This window comes from Rutidosis leptorrhynchoides, chromosome 1, assembly GCF_046630445.1.
Source record: "Rutidosis leptorrhynchoides isolate AG116_Rl617_1_P2 chromosome 1, CSIRO_AGI_Rlap_v1, whole genome shotgun sequence".
NCBI classification, from domain to species: Eukaryota; Viridiplantae; Streptophyta; class Magnoliopsida; order Asterales; family Asteraceae; genus Rutidosis; species Rutidosis leptorrhynchoides.
This window is the reverse complement of record NC_092333.1, coordinates 517,536,280-517,549,806: the sequence shown is the minus strand read 5'-3', so window position 1 is coordinate 517,549,806 and position 13,527 is coordinate 517,536,280. Positions and strand designations below refer to the sequence as shown.

The 13,527-nt window shown below is 31.3% G+C and overlaps 1 protein-coding gene across 1 annotated transcript; it reads right to left on the bottom strand.

The window, feature by feature from the left end:
• Nucleotides 1-5,824: 5,824 nt before the first annotated feature.
• LOC139876755 (protein cornichon homolog 1-like) lies at nt 5,825-8,357 on the bottom strand. Its single transcript, XM_071864131.1, has 4 exons — nt 8,160-8,357; nt 7,752-7,933; nt 7,083-7,205; nt 5,825-6,118 (listed from the first exon to the last, which is right to left on the bottom strand). Exons 1-4 carry the CDS (start codon nt 8,232-8,234, stop codon nt 6,049-6,051), a joined length of 450 nt encoding a protein of 149 aa, XP_071720232.1. The 5' UTR covers nt 8,235-8,357; the 3' UTR covers nt 5,825-6,048.
• Nucleotides 8,358-13,527: the final 5,170 nt, after the last annotated feature.

Here is a 13,527-nt window from a genome sequence, read left to right as displayed (position 1 = left end):
TTTTCGTCAGCTTTCCAAAAACATGTATATCATATACCTTTTACCAGTAATATATGTATTTAATTCGTGGTACATCATAAACTATTTAACGAGGAAATTTAGCATACAAGCATGTATAAATATATATACTCGAGCACTAGACATGGATACACAATTAATATATAAAAGATAAAATATGAGTGCTTACGTATCAATATTGAGATTCAATATTGTAGGAAAGACGTAACGGAGATGATAAACACTAGGTTTGATTCACAAATATATCCCCGAACATTACCCATAACCTCCTTGGCAATAACCCATAATTTCCTTAGCTCTTTCCCGCTCGAAAACATATTTTGAAATCATTTGGACATCACTCCGTCGTAATATTTTATGTATATTATTATTTTTGTATCGTAAAAATAATAATACTAATACTATTAATAATAAGATTAATAATAATAATCTTAATAATAATAATAATAATAATAATAATAATAATAATAATAATAATAATAATAATAATAATAATAATAATAATAAAATAAATAATAAATATATAGAGAGAGAAGTTGGGATAGATGGATAAATAAAATGGATCAGAAACAGAAAACAAGTTCAATTTATAGACTTGGCCTGAAAAAGTACCCCATGCGATCGCATGGGGTTCAGCCTTCCTGGCCATGCGATCGCATGGCTAAGGAATCCAGCTCACATATTTTTGTTTCTTTGTTCGTCGACATATTATTTAAATATATATATAATATAATTAATTTATATAATTAATTATATATTATATTAAATTCATGTGCACAGTTGATTTGTAATTTTTGTTCCGATAAGTCTTACGTCGTCACTCGACTTATGTCCCGGTTCCGGTTTTTCGAACGTCCTATCGTATACTGAGAAAACTTGTACTTTACGTTTCGTGAATCGTACATTTGTCAAAATATAGTCTTAAATCATCCATAAACTATACCACTCGAGGTATAACTTATACATTTGAGTGTTTTGGTCATTTACTTCTATAAATCATCGTCTCGCTATTTGTTAATATATATATATATATATATATATATATATATATATATATATATATATATATATAATACATTTTCATTTTGAAATAGTGTTTTCAATTTTTACTGTAGCAATTCATTGTAGCAAAGTCAATTTCACTGTAGCAAATAGTGATTTTCGAAAACACTGTAGCATTTTGGGTATTGTAGCAATTTGAAAATACTGTAGCAAATTAGTGTTTTACTGGTTCATCTTAAACGCTTTAGTTAAGTTATCTAAATATCAATCGAATCAATAAACGAATGTTACTATCATTTACTCAAATAACTTGAAATTATATATATGTATATATCTTTTTAATATACATAAATCAGTTTTTAAATACACATTGGAAGTTATTTATAAATAAATTTTAATAATAAATATTTCAACTTATCATATATATTCAAATAGATATTTAAACCAATAAGTTTAATGTACGGTATCAAACAATTAATACATTGTTACCTTTTCAAGTTATAGTATATATGTATCTATTTACATATAATTGTTCGCGAATCGTCGAAAACAACCGAAGAGTATTTAAATATATAAAAGTAGTTCAAAAATTTTGAGATTCAGTTTTACAGACTTTGCTTATCGTGTCGGAAATGTTAATCATACAAAGATTAAGTTTAAATTTGGTCAGAAATTTCCGGGTCATCACATTTATTTACTAGTCATTTTATTTATCGCACTTTTAATTATCGCAATTTTATTATCGTCATTTACTTTACGCTTTAAATTAAAGTTAAATTTATTTTTAATATTTTACATTAGGTTTTAACTGCGACTTAAGACATAAAATCGACAAACCGGTCATTAAACGATAAAAACCCCTTTTTATAATAATAATAATACTACTTATATATATATATATATATATATATATATATATATATATATATATATATATATATATATATATATACACACACACACACACAAAATAGCTTTAAAAATATGGCGTTAAACTTGGCTAGCTCCCTGTGGAACGAACCGGACTTACTAAAAACTACACTACTGTACGATTAGGTACACTGCCTATAAGTGTTGTAGCAAGGTTTAGGTATATTCCATTCAATAAATAAATAAATAACTTGTGTAAAATTGTATCGTATTTAATAGTATTTCGCAATAAAAATATAACTATTTCGTATACACCTCTGCGCACATCAATAAGCTCCAGCTATCACCTTCAAAAATAAGCTCCAGCTCCAGCTACTTTCGTCCAAACACACCCCTATAAGCAAGATGATGATATTTGGTCCTAGATCTAATAAATATTTTCTATTTCAACATCATATGTTTGAGCTAACATAAATATTTTCTATTTCCGGATTTAAAGTTGTTCTATTTTCAGACAAAGTTTTGCTATATTTAATTTGCTATTTCTTTGTAGTTTATAGAAAAAAATACGGAGTAAACTTATTTACTATTTTCAACCACATTTGTATATTATATACCCTTATCTAAAGGTGATGATAAATTCACTTGTATTTTTGATATATTCACTTGTATTAATGCATGAATTTGAGTGGAACTATCAAATTATTAAGTAGAAATATCGCTGCCTTTCAGATAAGGGGAATGATATTTCTAGTTCTAGTTAATACATAACAAAAAATCAAAGAGTCAATGGCTTGGCGGTATTGAGGTCACCCTTACAACTTTGAGGTTGAGGGTTCGAGTCCTTTTTAGAACAATTCGTGGTGTATATATTCGAGTTAGATTTAGGTGGGTGTGTGAGTTTGCGTTTCAAAAAAAACATAACAAAAAGCATGAATAGAACAATCTGATGTCATTATCACCATTACTTTTTTTTCTATTTTAAACGAACATATTGGTTATCTTTTCCTTTATTCCAACCGACCAACTTTCTAAAATTTTCACTTACTTTTGTTACTATAAATCTTCTATAATACATATAATACATGATACATATCTCAAACTTAAATGCAAATTTAGGGGTTGTTTACCTATTATATCATTAAGTCATATAAATAAGATGGCAGAATGGATATAGAATGACTAATTTTTACGTTCGCTTTATAGGAAAGGGACATAGACTAATCGATGAACGAACTGTCACGGGAGAAAATCTTTTTTAGATATAGAGTAATCTTGAAATGAATAATCTTGTTTACTAAGTGTGCTGAATAAATAGGCCAAATGATATAAATGACTTTCATACCCCCTATACTAAATAACTTGAGTATTAATTTTCTAATTTGACAAAACTAAAAGTATAATTCATCAACTTTTAAGAATAATAGATATTTTATATTAATGAATCATTGGAAAAAATTTTGATTAACTTTTATCCACTTTGATGCTACAAACTAGATCTTCAAACTTAGAAGTGGTAGTGCTCTCGCACTCTTTGTTAGAGGTCGGGAGTTCGACTTCCGAGAACTACAACATTGCACACAAGGTTATCCCCTGATTTTGAGATCCACCTGAGGTCGCCTTTCACACATTGCGTTGCGGAGGCAGCTGGAAGGGGGGTTTTACCGGTCATTCCCTTCGGATTGGTCCGAAATTTCTCGAAGGCAGCAGTTGGAGACGAGTTATGCAACTGCGGGAGATGATCACATGAGTAGTTTAGTAGTTCCCTTTCAGTGATTCCAAACTCTTGTTAAAAAAATTTTAATGTCACATACTAAAATCTAAGTCCTCTAATTAGTGACCGTATAAGCAACGTAGTCAATTAAGTCCATTAAGTTACTAGTAAATGGGCCCTTAGTGATGATGTAAGTAAATCGGATAATCCCTTTTATTAAATCATTTGTTATTGAAAAGTTCCAAACCGAGTCATTCTTTATAGTTTATCATATTATCTAACTAGTTGCTTGTTATTAAAGATATTGTTGTTCAAGAAAATACTATGAAGGTGAATGTAAATTTTATACATAACTTTATTTCATAATATCCCTATCCCTATATATTAAATTATACAATTTTAGTTTACACAACCGGGACAACCTTGCCGAAAAATACACTTGATTTCACAAATTGCAAGAGCTTCATGGCACATATTTGTCTCTTTACAACAACAATACCGCCTTTTCCCACCAATATTCATCTCGTAACAACGAGGAGTACACTCGTCCTTAGGCTCAACCGCTTCATTAATTTTGCTAACTTCACTTCTGCTACCTAAAACGAATCACAAAACCGCATTTGAAATTGTCACAAAACTCTTTATTAGAAAAACTATTTGTAAAAATATATGAATGAAGTAGAAACTTACACTCGTAACGAGCAAGCAATAAGATAAAGGTTAGACAAAAAATTAGCGTTTGTGATCCAACGAGCTTCGCCATTGTTAATTCTTTTAACAAATGAAGATGATACGATGAAAGACATCAGAGACAAACCTTGTATTTATAGTACTCGTAGTACATTATCATGGGTTGCAAACTTACTATAGATGAAGTGTTTTACAATAATACGTTGCCGTGCTAAAAAAAGAATAATACTCCGTACATTACTTTGCTATTTATATACTCCTATTTATTTATATTATTATTTATTTATTATTTATATATTATGACAAATTAATGTTACGTTATCGTCTCATAATAATTGCCCTCTCCTTTTGTATTTCCTTTTGAGAACGTTTTTTTTTTTTTTTTTTTTTGAAAAACGGACTCGTTTCTATATGAATATATATTCATTTTTTCGCAAAAAAAAAAAAAAAAAAAAAAAAAAACCCCTCAAATATATATCAATTGTCACTTTTTCCATTATATTTAAAAAAATATACTAAAGGTTATTTACACGATTAAAAATTATAAGCATCAAATAGTGACTACACTACAACAAAATGATCTTTTATTTACACATATTATAACACATTACTAAAAATTCTTAAAAAAGTGTTAAATGTTTGTACAGTCATTCTTTTCACTTATAAATGTGTGTACATGTATTACATTTATAAGTGTAGGATTTCATCATATTTTCACACATAAAATTGTAAAGAAAAAAAGTACACTTTTTGATGTGTACAATCATGAAAAAAATAGTTTAGATGATTCAAGCTATATGTAATTGATTTTGTGATTACGTTGATTCTATGTTGCATTACTTGCATATAAACGGTTACTTTATGGGTCATTTTCATTATTCATTAACTTGGGTCATTAATAGTAGATGTATTAACCAAATCGTCCATTTTCAAACGAACAGTAACAATTAGTTTCAACAACTTGGTCATGTTCTTCAGTATGAGCTGACAAAGGTAAAAGGTTACTCAGATGCGAAAGTAATTAATGAAAGCAACTTGATCTTTGTTCTGTAAAGATCGAGGTTTCAAAGGCGAGTCATTTTTCACAAACGAGATCATTCCTGAACCTTCTTCTAACACCACCGACGCCCTTATGCTCAACAGTGATGATAATTGCGATATATGTGAACAAGAACTAAGAAACCAGATGATTTTAAAGTGCCTAAGTTGCACGTTTCAGCAACTAACTAGCTTCTTTTGATGTGACGGCGGTCTCTCGCTAGTCAAGAGTTCGACTCCCGTGTGGTGCAACATTGCACACAAGGTTGCCCCTTAACGCTTGAATTCCACTCAAGGATGCCCTTCCGCACATCGCGTTGTGGGGCAGTAGGGAAGGGGGTTTTACCGCTCATGCCCTCGGATTGGGCCGAGTTTTCTCCTGGGCAGCAGTTGGGGGTGGGATATGCAACTGCGGGAGATGAACGCGTGAGTGGTTTAGTCCCCCTGGGCGAGCTTTAAAAAAAAAAGTCATAACTTAATACAAGCACGAGGAAAAACATAAGTTAGTTGACTAACGGGCCTCCGAACAAATCTCAGACGCCCCACAAATAGACATATCATCTTCATCAAGGTTTACTAGGAACTCGAAACAAAATCCTAAACAACAAACATTACAAGATTTTAAAAGACCTGAACTAAGTTTCATTTAGGGCTGTTTCTTGGAAGAATATTCTGCCCCAGAATGATTACAAACCCAAGAATTTAATCGATATTAACTACAATCCAAAGAGATGCAAGCCTTCTTCGCCGTCATCTATTAAATTGTTAACGACAGCTATAACCATCCTGCATGATTAGAGTATCCATCAACACCTAATAATGGTCTCCGATCCACAAAAAACATATAATACGCATGTAAAAGGTGAAGTCCGACTGATAAATCAAATTCTGTTATGATTGATACAAAAGGAATAGAAAACTTGAAGTCGATTTCAATTCTTAAGTGAACTCTTAATTGAGGTTAGCAAAAAACTCGTCTTTGATTAATTTTTATTTAATAAGAACAATAATAATAATAATGTTTAAGACTTTAAGAAAGTTTATAGCATAAAACAGGCACCAAAAATATCATATATGTATAAATATGTAAAAAAAGTATTAAAGATAACCTCAGTTTTCCCAACAAGCTACGCAAATTATCAAAACTTTGTAACTGTATAATTCTATAAATATGATTAACATTACAGAGTAACATGTAAAAATATTCAGGTAGCAACATATCTTCACTTTTGTTCTAAAAATACTATATCTGTACATACATGTGTACTTTTTTCAATATTAATTAGTAACATATTCATTATAGTTTCAAAGATGTGCAACACCTGACGTCGTTTATAACTTTAATGACTATATTGAAACGTTTAAACGTAACCAAAATTCCTAAAAATCAATTTTAACCGATTTAATGCGGTCTCCATTGGACATGGTTACCATAATGGAACGTTGTTGAACCTTCGTTAAGACAATAATGATACTGAAAGAAAATCACTACACTTACCAATTACCATAGGCACATTGGAACAAAGGTGAAAGTACATGTACAAAGTACCTTATTGAAATTATTAATTTAAAGATTAAAATTACTTTACCCTGGCAATTTTGTTTACGTGACACTATAAATTTGTTTTCAGTTACTTCCAAATAGAAATGACTTTTAAAGGAGTTGTTTGATAACAGAAGTTAAAACATAAGTCGAGTTTCAGAAAATAAATATGCAGGAACTATATATAAGCAATAGATAACTTCTGACCTGATAATGACTAGAACGAAGAGAAACAAATAAAAGGAGAGCTTAACAATCCGATACTTCTTTTCAGCATCTATCGATCTGAATACTTCAGTTACATCAATAAGATGTCGTCGTTTAGAGTATCTAAAACAAACACAAATACAACAAGATCAACATAACAGGGATTTGTCAGACAGGCCAAAAAAGTTCCACCGCGCGTGACAAATGATGACATCCATCAATCTTTTTTCCCATAGATATCACATATTTCTGTTTTTTTTCCTTCATAAAAACTTTAGCTACCAGCCAAATGTCTAAATTACCCTTCCATCACCAAAAGTATTAAAACTTCCGTTATTTTTCATTTTTTCATCAATTTCTAGATGTCAGTAAATCTTAAAGATCAGATTTCAACGGAACAAAAATGCCATCTTGACAATGGGTCAAACAGGTAACTAAAGCTTAAAACTTTTCCATGATGTCGAATAATACAGGACATCCCGCATAATATTTCGGTACAATCCAATTGAGGCAAATAAATATTAACACAAATTCCACAAATACCCTATAACATTAAGAAACTTGCAGGTTCAAACTATGCGGTTACATTTACGAGTACTGAACAACCATCACCGCTATACAAAAGATAGAAAATATATGAAAGCCATAGATGATGAAAAATGAACTTACAACATAGAATTATATATCGTAATGGGAAGCGTAATCAAGAACATGAACCAATGGCCTGTGATAAGGAAAAGAGCACACCATACACCATGGACCACCATTTCAGGAATTATAACCTTATTAATTCGAGCAGACGATTCATACGGATTAAGGTAATCAGCTTCTAAATCTGTTAAGCATACAATCTACAAGTTCATTTCAGCATCATTAGATATTTATAACTTATTCACAAGGCTTTTGCAAACATGTGCCCTAACAGTATTGAATTGAATTGAATCAACCAGAACACAAGTATTTGTATTTATCATATGCATTTATCAGTGACAAAAATGTTAGTATTAGCAAATGTGAAAAACCCTAATAATTAATAAACCCAGAAAAGGGAAAATGCAAAACCCTAAAAACAAGTACCTGGTATAGATTAGAGGCGATGAGGGAGACATTGATTGTAAAGAATATGACCCACAGAATTACTGCCCATGCCATTTACGCCGGCTGGTCACCGGAAATAATAATAATTAAATTAAATTAAGGTTGAATAAACAATTAATTTAAAGTGTAATTTGGGTAAAGAATTTTTTTCGTAGGGTTGGAGAAGAGAGTAAAGTAAAAGAGTGGAAAACTGACAGAATAGACACAAGCCTGAAATTTTCATTTTCTTTTCTTGAAGGAAAAAAAAGGTTAAAAGGCTATATGCAAACACTCTTAGCGGGCCCATTTAGCATGTAATTAAATTAGAGAAAATTCGCCAAAATACAAATTTTTTTTTAAAGTTTTCGTCTAAAATACACTTTTTTAATTTTTTTTGTCTTTTTACACCATTAGGTCGACCAACAATTTGGTCGACCTCCCCTTCACCTGGTCGACCTAGAGAATTTTCAAGGTGGTCGACCAACATTTTTGCATATTGTTGGTCGACTGCATTTATAAGATGGTCGACCAACTTAACAAGAAAAACTCGGTCAACTAGCATGTTAAACCTGGTTAACTCATTAGTCGACCATATGTGCATTGTAGTCGACCATGAAGTGGGTCGACTAACAATAAAAACACAATTTTATTGGATAAGATATATCATGTAAGATTTTATTGATATTGGATAAGATTATTTGAATTTTGGATAAGGTTTTTGATATTGTTTCAAGACTATAAATTCTCCCCATTTTACTTAATTCCTACAAAACTTTTCTTCTAATCTTACATTGTCTACTCACAAAATGTCTAGTTTATCTGCCTCTGTTGTAAGGGATGATCTACTATTATGTTGTTGTTGGATTAACTTTTCCAAACATCCAAAGAGGTCCAATCGTGTTGAGCTTTGGTTGTTGGTTACGACTAGTTATAAACAAAGAGGTCCAAGCGTAAATCAAACGATGGACCAACTAATGTCAAAATGGTGCTCATTTATGCAACCTTGTCGTAAGTGGAATGCAATATGGCAAAGATTAAGTCGTAAGGCTAACAGACTCGAAGGTGCACATGAATTTAGGGGTCTAGTTGAAAGAGAGTATCAATTTGAATATGGAGAAATGTTTGAATATTTCTATGTTTGGGATTTTGTTAGACAACATAATCCTATTTTTGAGTAGTTTTTATTTATGTTTTCTGTGTTACCATTATGTGTTGTGTTTTCCGACGAGTTATGTAATTTCCATGTACTCTGCCATCTAATTTAGTGAAATAGAATCTAATTTGAACAATAAATATTAGATATTATCTCATACTAAATTTATTACAACAGAAATAACACAAATTACAAACATATAACATACATAACTTATTAATAAACCACACAGACTTAAATACATGACAAGTTAAACAAACAACATACAAACAGACATATCTAACATCCATGACAGTTAAGCAAAATTAAACACAAAGAAGAAGTTAATCATCACTCAAATTGTAAGTCGAGTCAAATTGTGTTGAGTATGACTCTTCATGTTTTCCTTCCCCTTCCCCTTTCCTGTCCCGTTCGGCATTGCCTTCATTTTTTACTTAGACTTTGACTTTTTTGTTCGATCAGATAGATCATAATGTGCGGTGCAAGTTGATCTAGTGTGTCCACATTCCAAGTAACGACTGCATTTTCTTTTAGATTTGAAATTGTCTTTGTCTTCTCCTTGGGACGGTATACGAGCAGTACTCTTCGGTCGACCTGATTTTCGTTTTCTAACCAACGGCGGTCGGATGGTTTGTAGATTTCTTGGATCTATCCATTCAGAAATATGATCTAGCGGGTTAATATCTTCCATGTATGTTATCTTTCATAGGAGTAGTAAACGAAGAATACTTTTTGTAAGACGTAGCTACATGTCAGAGCAAACAGGAGCCAAGAGAAGATATGTTAACATGGGCACTTCATATTTTATTGTTAAAAAGAGGTAAATCTAAGAGTAACCTACAGTAGCTTGAAGAATAAAGGTAAGGTTGATGATAAAAACGTTTCTTTACAAGGGTATAATAGTAATGTTAAATGACGGAAGTTTTTATTGCGAATTGCATTTTCCAAACAGTAACCCCTAGCTCACTGCAGGAAGACTGCGTTTTGGAGTCTTAAAAACGAAAAAAATCACTTTTTATTATTTATTTTCCAAACACCAAAAAGAGATTATTCGCGATTTACAAACGTGATAATCAGAAAATCAAGTTTCAATCGCAAAGCCAAACAGCCTCTAACAAGCTAGGGAAACACCTCATCAACCCGATGAAGGTCCAAATACATACAATTAATTACCAAACGGCGAAGGAACAAAATCCGGCACAGACACGGGCACAACCCAAACCAAAATAAACTAAACTCTAACAAAACAAACCAAACGATATACCACACAACTAAACAAACGAAAGAAAATAAAAAAAAAACTACACAACAAGGACAATAAAAGAGGTCTGCAATCGAAACAAAATTGTTTATTTGAGAATATTAGTGGGTTAAATAAAGGAAACGTGAGGAATTATCGAGATCAAATAGTTTTAGCGGATAAAATATATCATGTAATGTACGAGTAATGTTTGTTTACTCTACATAGTAGCATTTTTTTGGACAGTAGTTAAGCAGTTAGTTGCGATCACAGGGGGACTTAAACACTCACGCGATCATCTCCCGAAGTTGTTATACCCGTTTCCTAACTGTGTGCTCAGGAGAAAACTCGTACTTTGTAAACTAGCTAACTAAAATAAAATTTTTTGTTTCAATAATATTCCGCTAAATTATAAAAATATACATTATTATTTTTTAAAATTTTGGGTGCCTATAAAACTTCGGGTCATGTTCGGTTGCACATCTACACATGTACCGAAGACGCCTTTAACTATAAATTAATTAAAATTAAATAAATGCAACAACATGCATGCAACCTACTTAAATATTTATATCAACTAGACGGGGTGTGCATGGAACGGTCGAGAGCAACTAGAGATGAAAAACATCCACATAAGTAAAACTTCGATTATTTTAGTCTACGCTAGTGAATGGATGCCCCCTATCAAGCATTAAAGAAACGGGTCTTCGCACGATAAAAAAATTAATTGTTTGATTCGGTTCGGTTAATAACATATTATTTAATTACGTTAATTTGGTTAATGTTGGTATATTAAGCGATTGATTCGGCTAATGTAACAACCCACCTTTTTCGTTAAGTTTTCCGTTAAATATTTAACTATCGTTACTATTTTCGTTTATTTGAAATTAAATGCCAACGTGTTATTCGATTAATTTCCCGACATTTTTAAATAATAATTTTTGGTATTAAATATAATTATATGTATTTAATATACGTGTTAAATTGTACGTATTAAAGTATAGTTAAAAATTAGGAACAACGGCTAATCGTTAAAGCTAGAAAATTAGACTTCATGAGTTAGTGCACTTTTGTAAATTTAAAAACTTTGATGTCCCATTCTCTTCCCAAAAACCGATCGGCCCTAGGCCCCAAACCCAAGCCCCATTATTTGTTTTCCTAACTATATAAACTAAGAATTAAGCCCTAACTCTCATTTAATTACTTTTGTACTAAGAAAAAGCTATCTCCCTCTCATTTAATTACTTTTCCTAACTATATAACTCCGACACCATGCTCTCGATTTTCTGAGTCATTTGGATTGTAAAATGAATCGTGTTGTAATGTCGACTCTTTATGTCGACTAATGTGGTGATGAGTGCACAAACGGAAATTGTGGTCTTTTAAAAGTGGTTGTTGTATTTATGAAATTTAAACAGGTAGTTAAGTGTGCAGATTTTATGAAAAAACAGAATTGAAATGGGTTAGCATGAAATGGGTCAAAATGAGTTTAAAAGTGGATGAATTGCAGGTCAGATGCTTTAAGAAGCGCCACACATATCTCATATGCAATGCACATGTTTCTGTTTAAAAAAATTTATGGTCGATTTTCAAATGTCGGTTATGAGTCGTTTAAGTGGTATCATTGATGGAATATAATTTAACGACCCGTCCTAATCCATCTGGACGAATACATTACATTTAGTTACATCGCGAGGTACTTGACCTCTATATGATATATTTTACAAACATTGTATTCGTTTTTAAAAGACAAACTTTCATTTCATCGAAAGTTGACGGCATGCATACCATTTCATAATATATCCAACTATAATTGACTTAATAATAATCTTGATGAACTCAACGACTCGAATGCAACGTCTTTTGAAATATGTCATGAATGACTCCAAGTAATATCTCTAAAATGAGCAAATGCACAGCGGAAGATTTCTTTCATACCTGAGAATAAACATGCTTTCAAGTGTCCCAAAAGGTTGGTGAGTTCATAGGTTTATCATAATCAATAAAATTCATTATTTTGATAGACCACAAGATTTAAATACAGTACACATATCTCGTGTACAAAACCATTTTTTATAATGCTTAGCAGAGTAGGTTCGTATCCTTTTCTCCCCCGTAGGTTGCCTCGCGATTTTTTTAAATCACCGTACACATATCTCGTGCACAAAACTAATACACATAACCTGTGTATAAAAATCATTCTCTCGATACATAACATTCAATTTGATTTCATTGCTCAACATGGTAACCGACCTTAACATATAATGCGCATCAATAATATCCCCAAAACAGAACATCTCGTCTGTATAATATATAAACTTCGAAGTACTAAACACCACGCCCACTAGCTCTTCCGTCTAGTGAACATTCTGGGTGAGGGTGTTAAACCCGGTAGCTACCTTTAGGATTTGCGTGAATTAGGGCCATATCCGTTTCTAATTCTTAGGTTACCAAGCAATAATAATCAGGGGAAAATATTCACAATAATTAGTGGCAATTATAACGTCCAACTAATTCAATAATAATCCACAGAACCTCTGTCTGCATAATAATTCATTCGAGGAATGTTTTGCTTGTGTCTATCTCGTCAAACATTTATAAAAGCATTTCATGTATTCTCAGTTCAAAATATATTTCAAAAGCATTTAATAAAGCAGTTATGAAAACATCGCATGTATTCTCAGTCCCAAAAATGTAAAGAGTATAAAGGAGCAAATGAACTCACTTATACTGTATTTTGTAGTAAAAATACATATGACGTCAATGAACAAGTGTAGGGTTTGCCCTAGATTCACGAACCTATACCATTTGTATATATATTAACACATATAATTGAAATCAAACTTATTAATTATATAATTTTTATATATTTAGTGTTTGTAGTTTATATAGACTTTTACTATATCCGAATATATTTTATTTATATATTATATCTTAGGTTAGATGTTACATATATTTACAAAATATTTATTTGT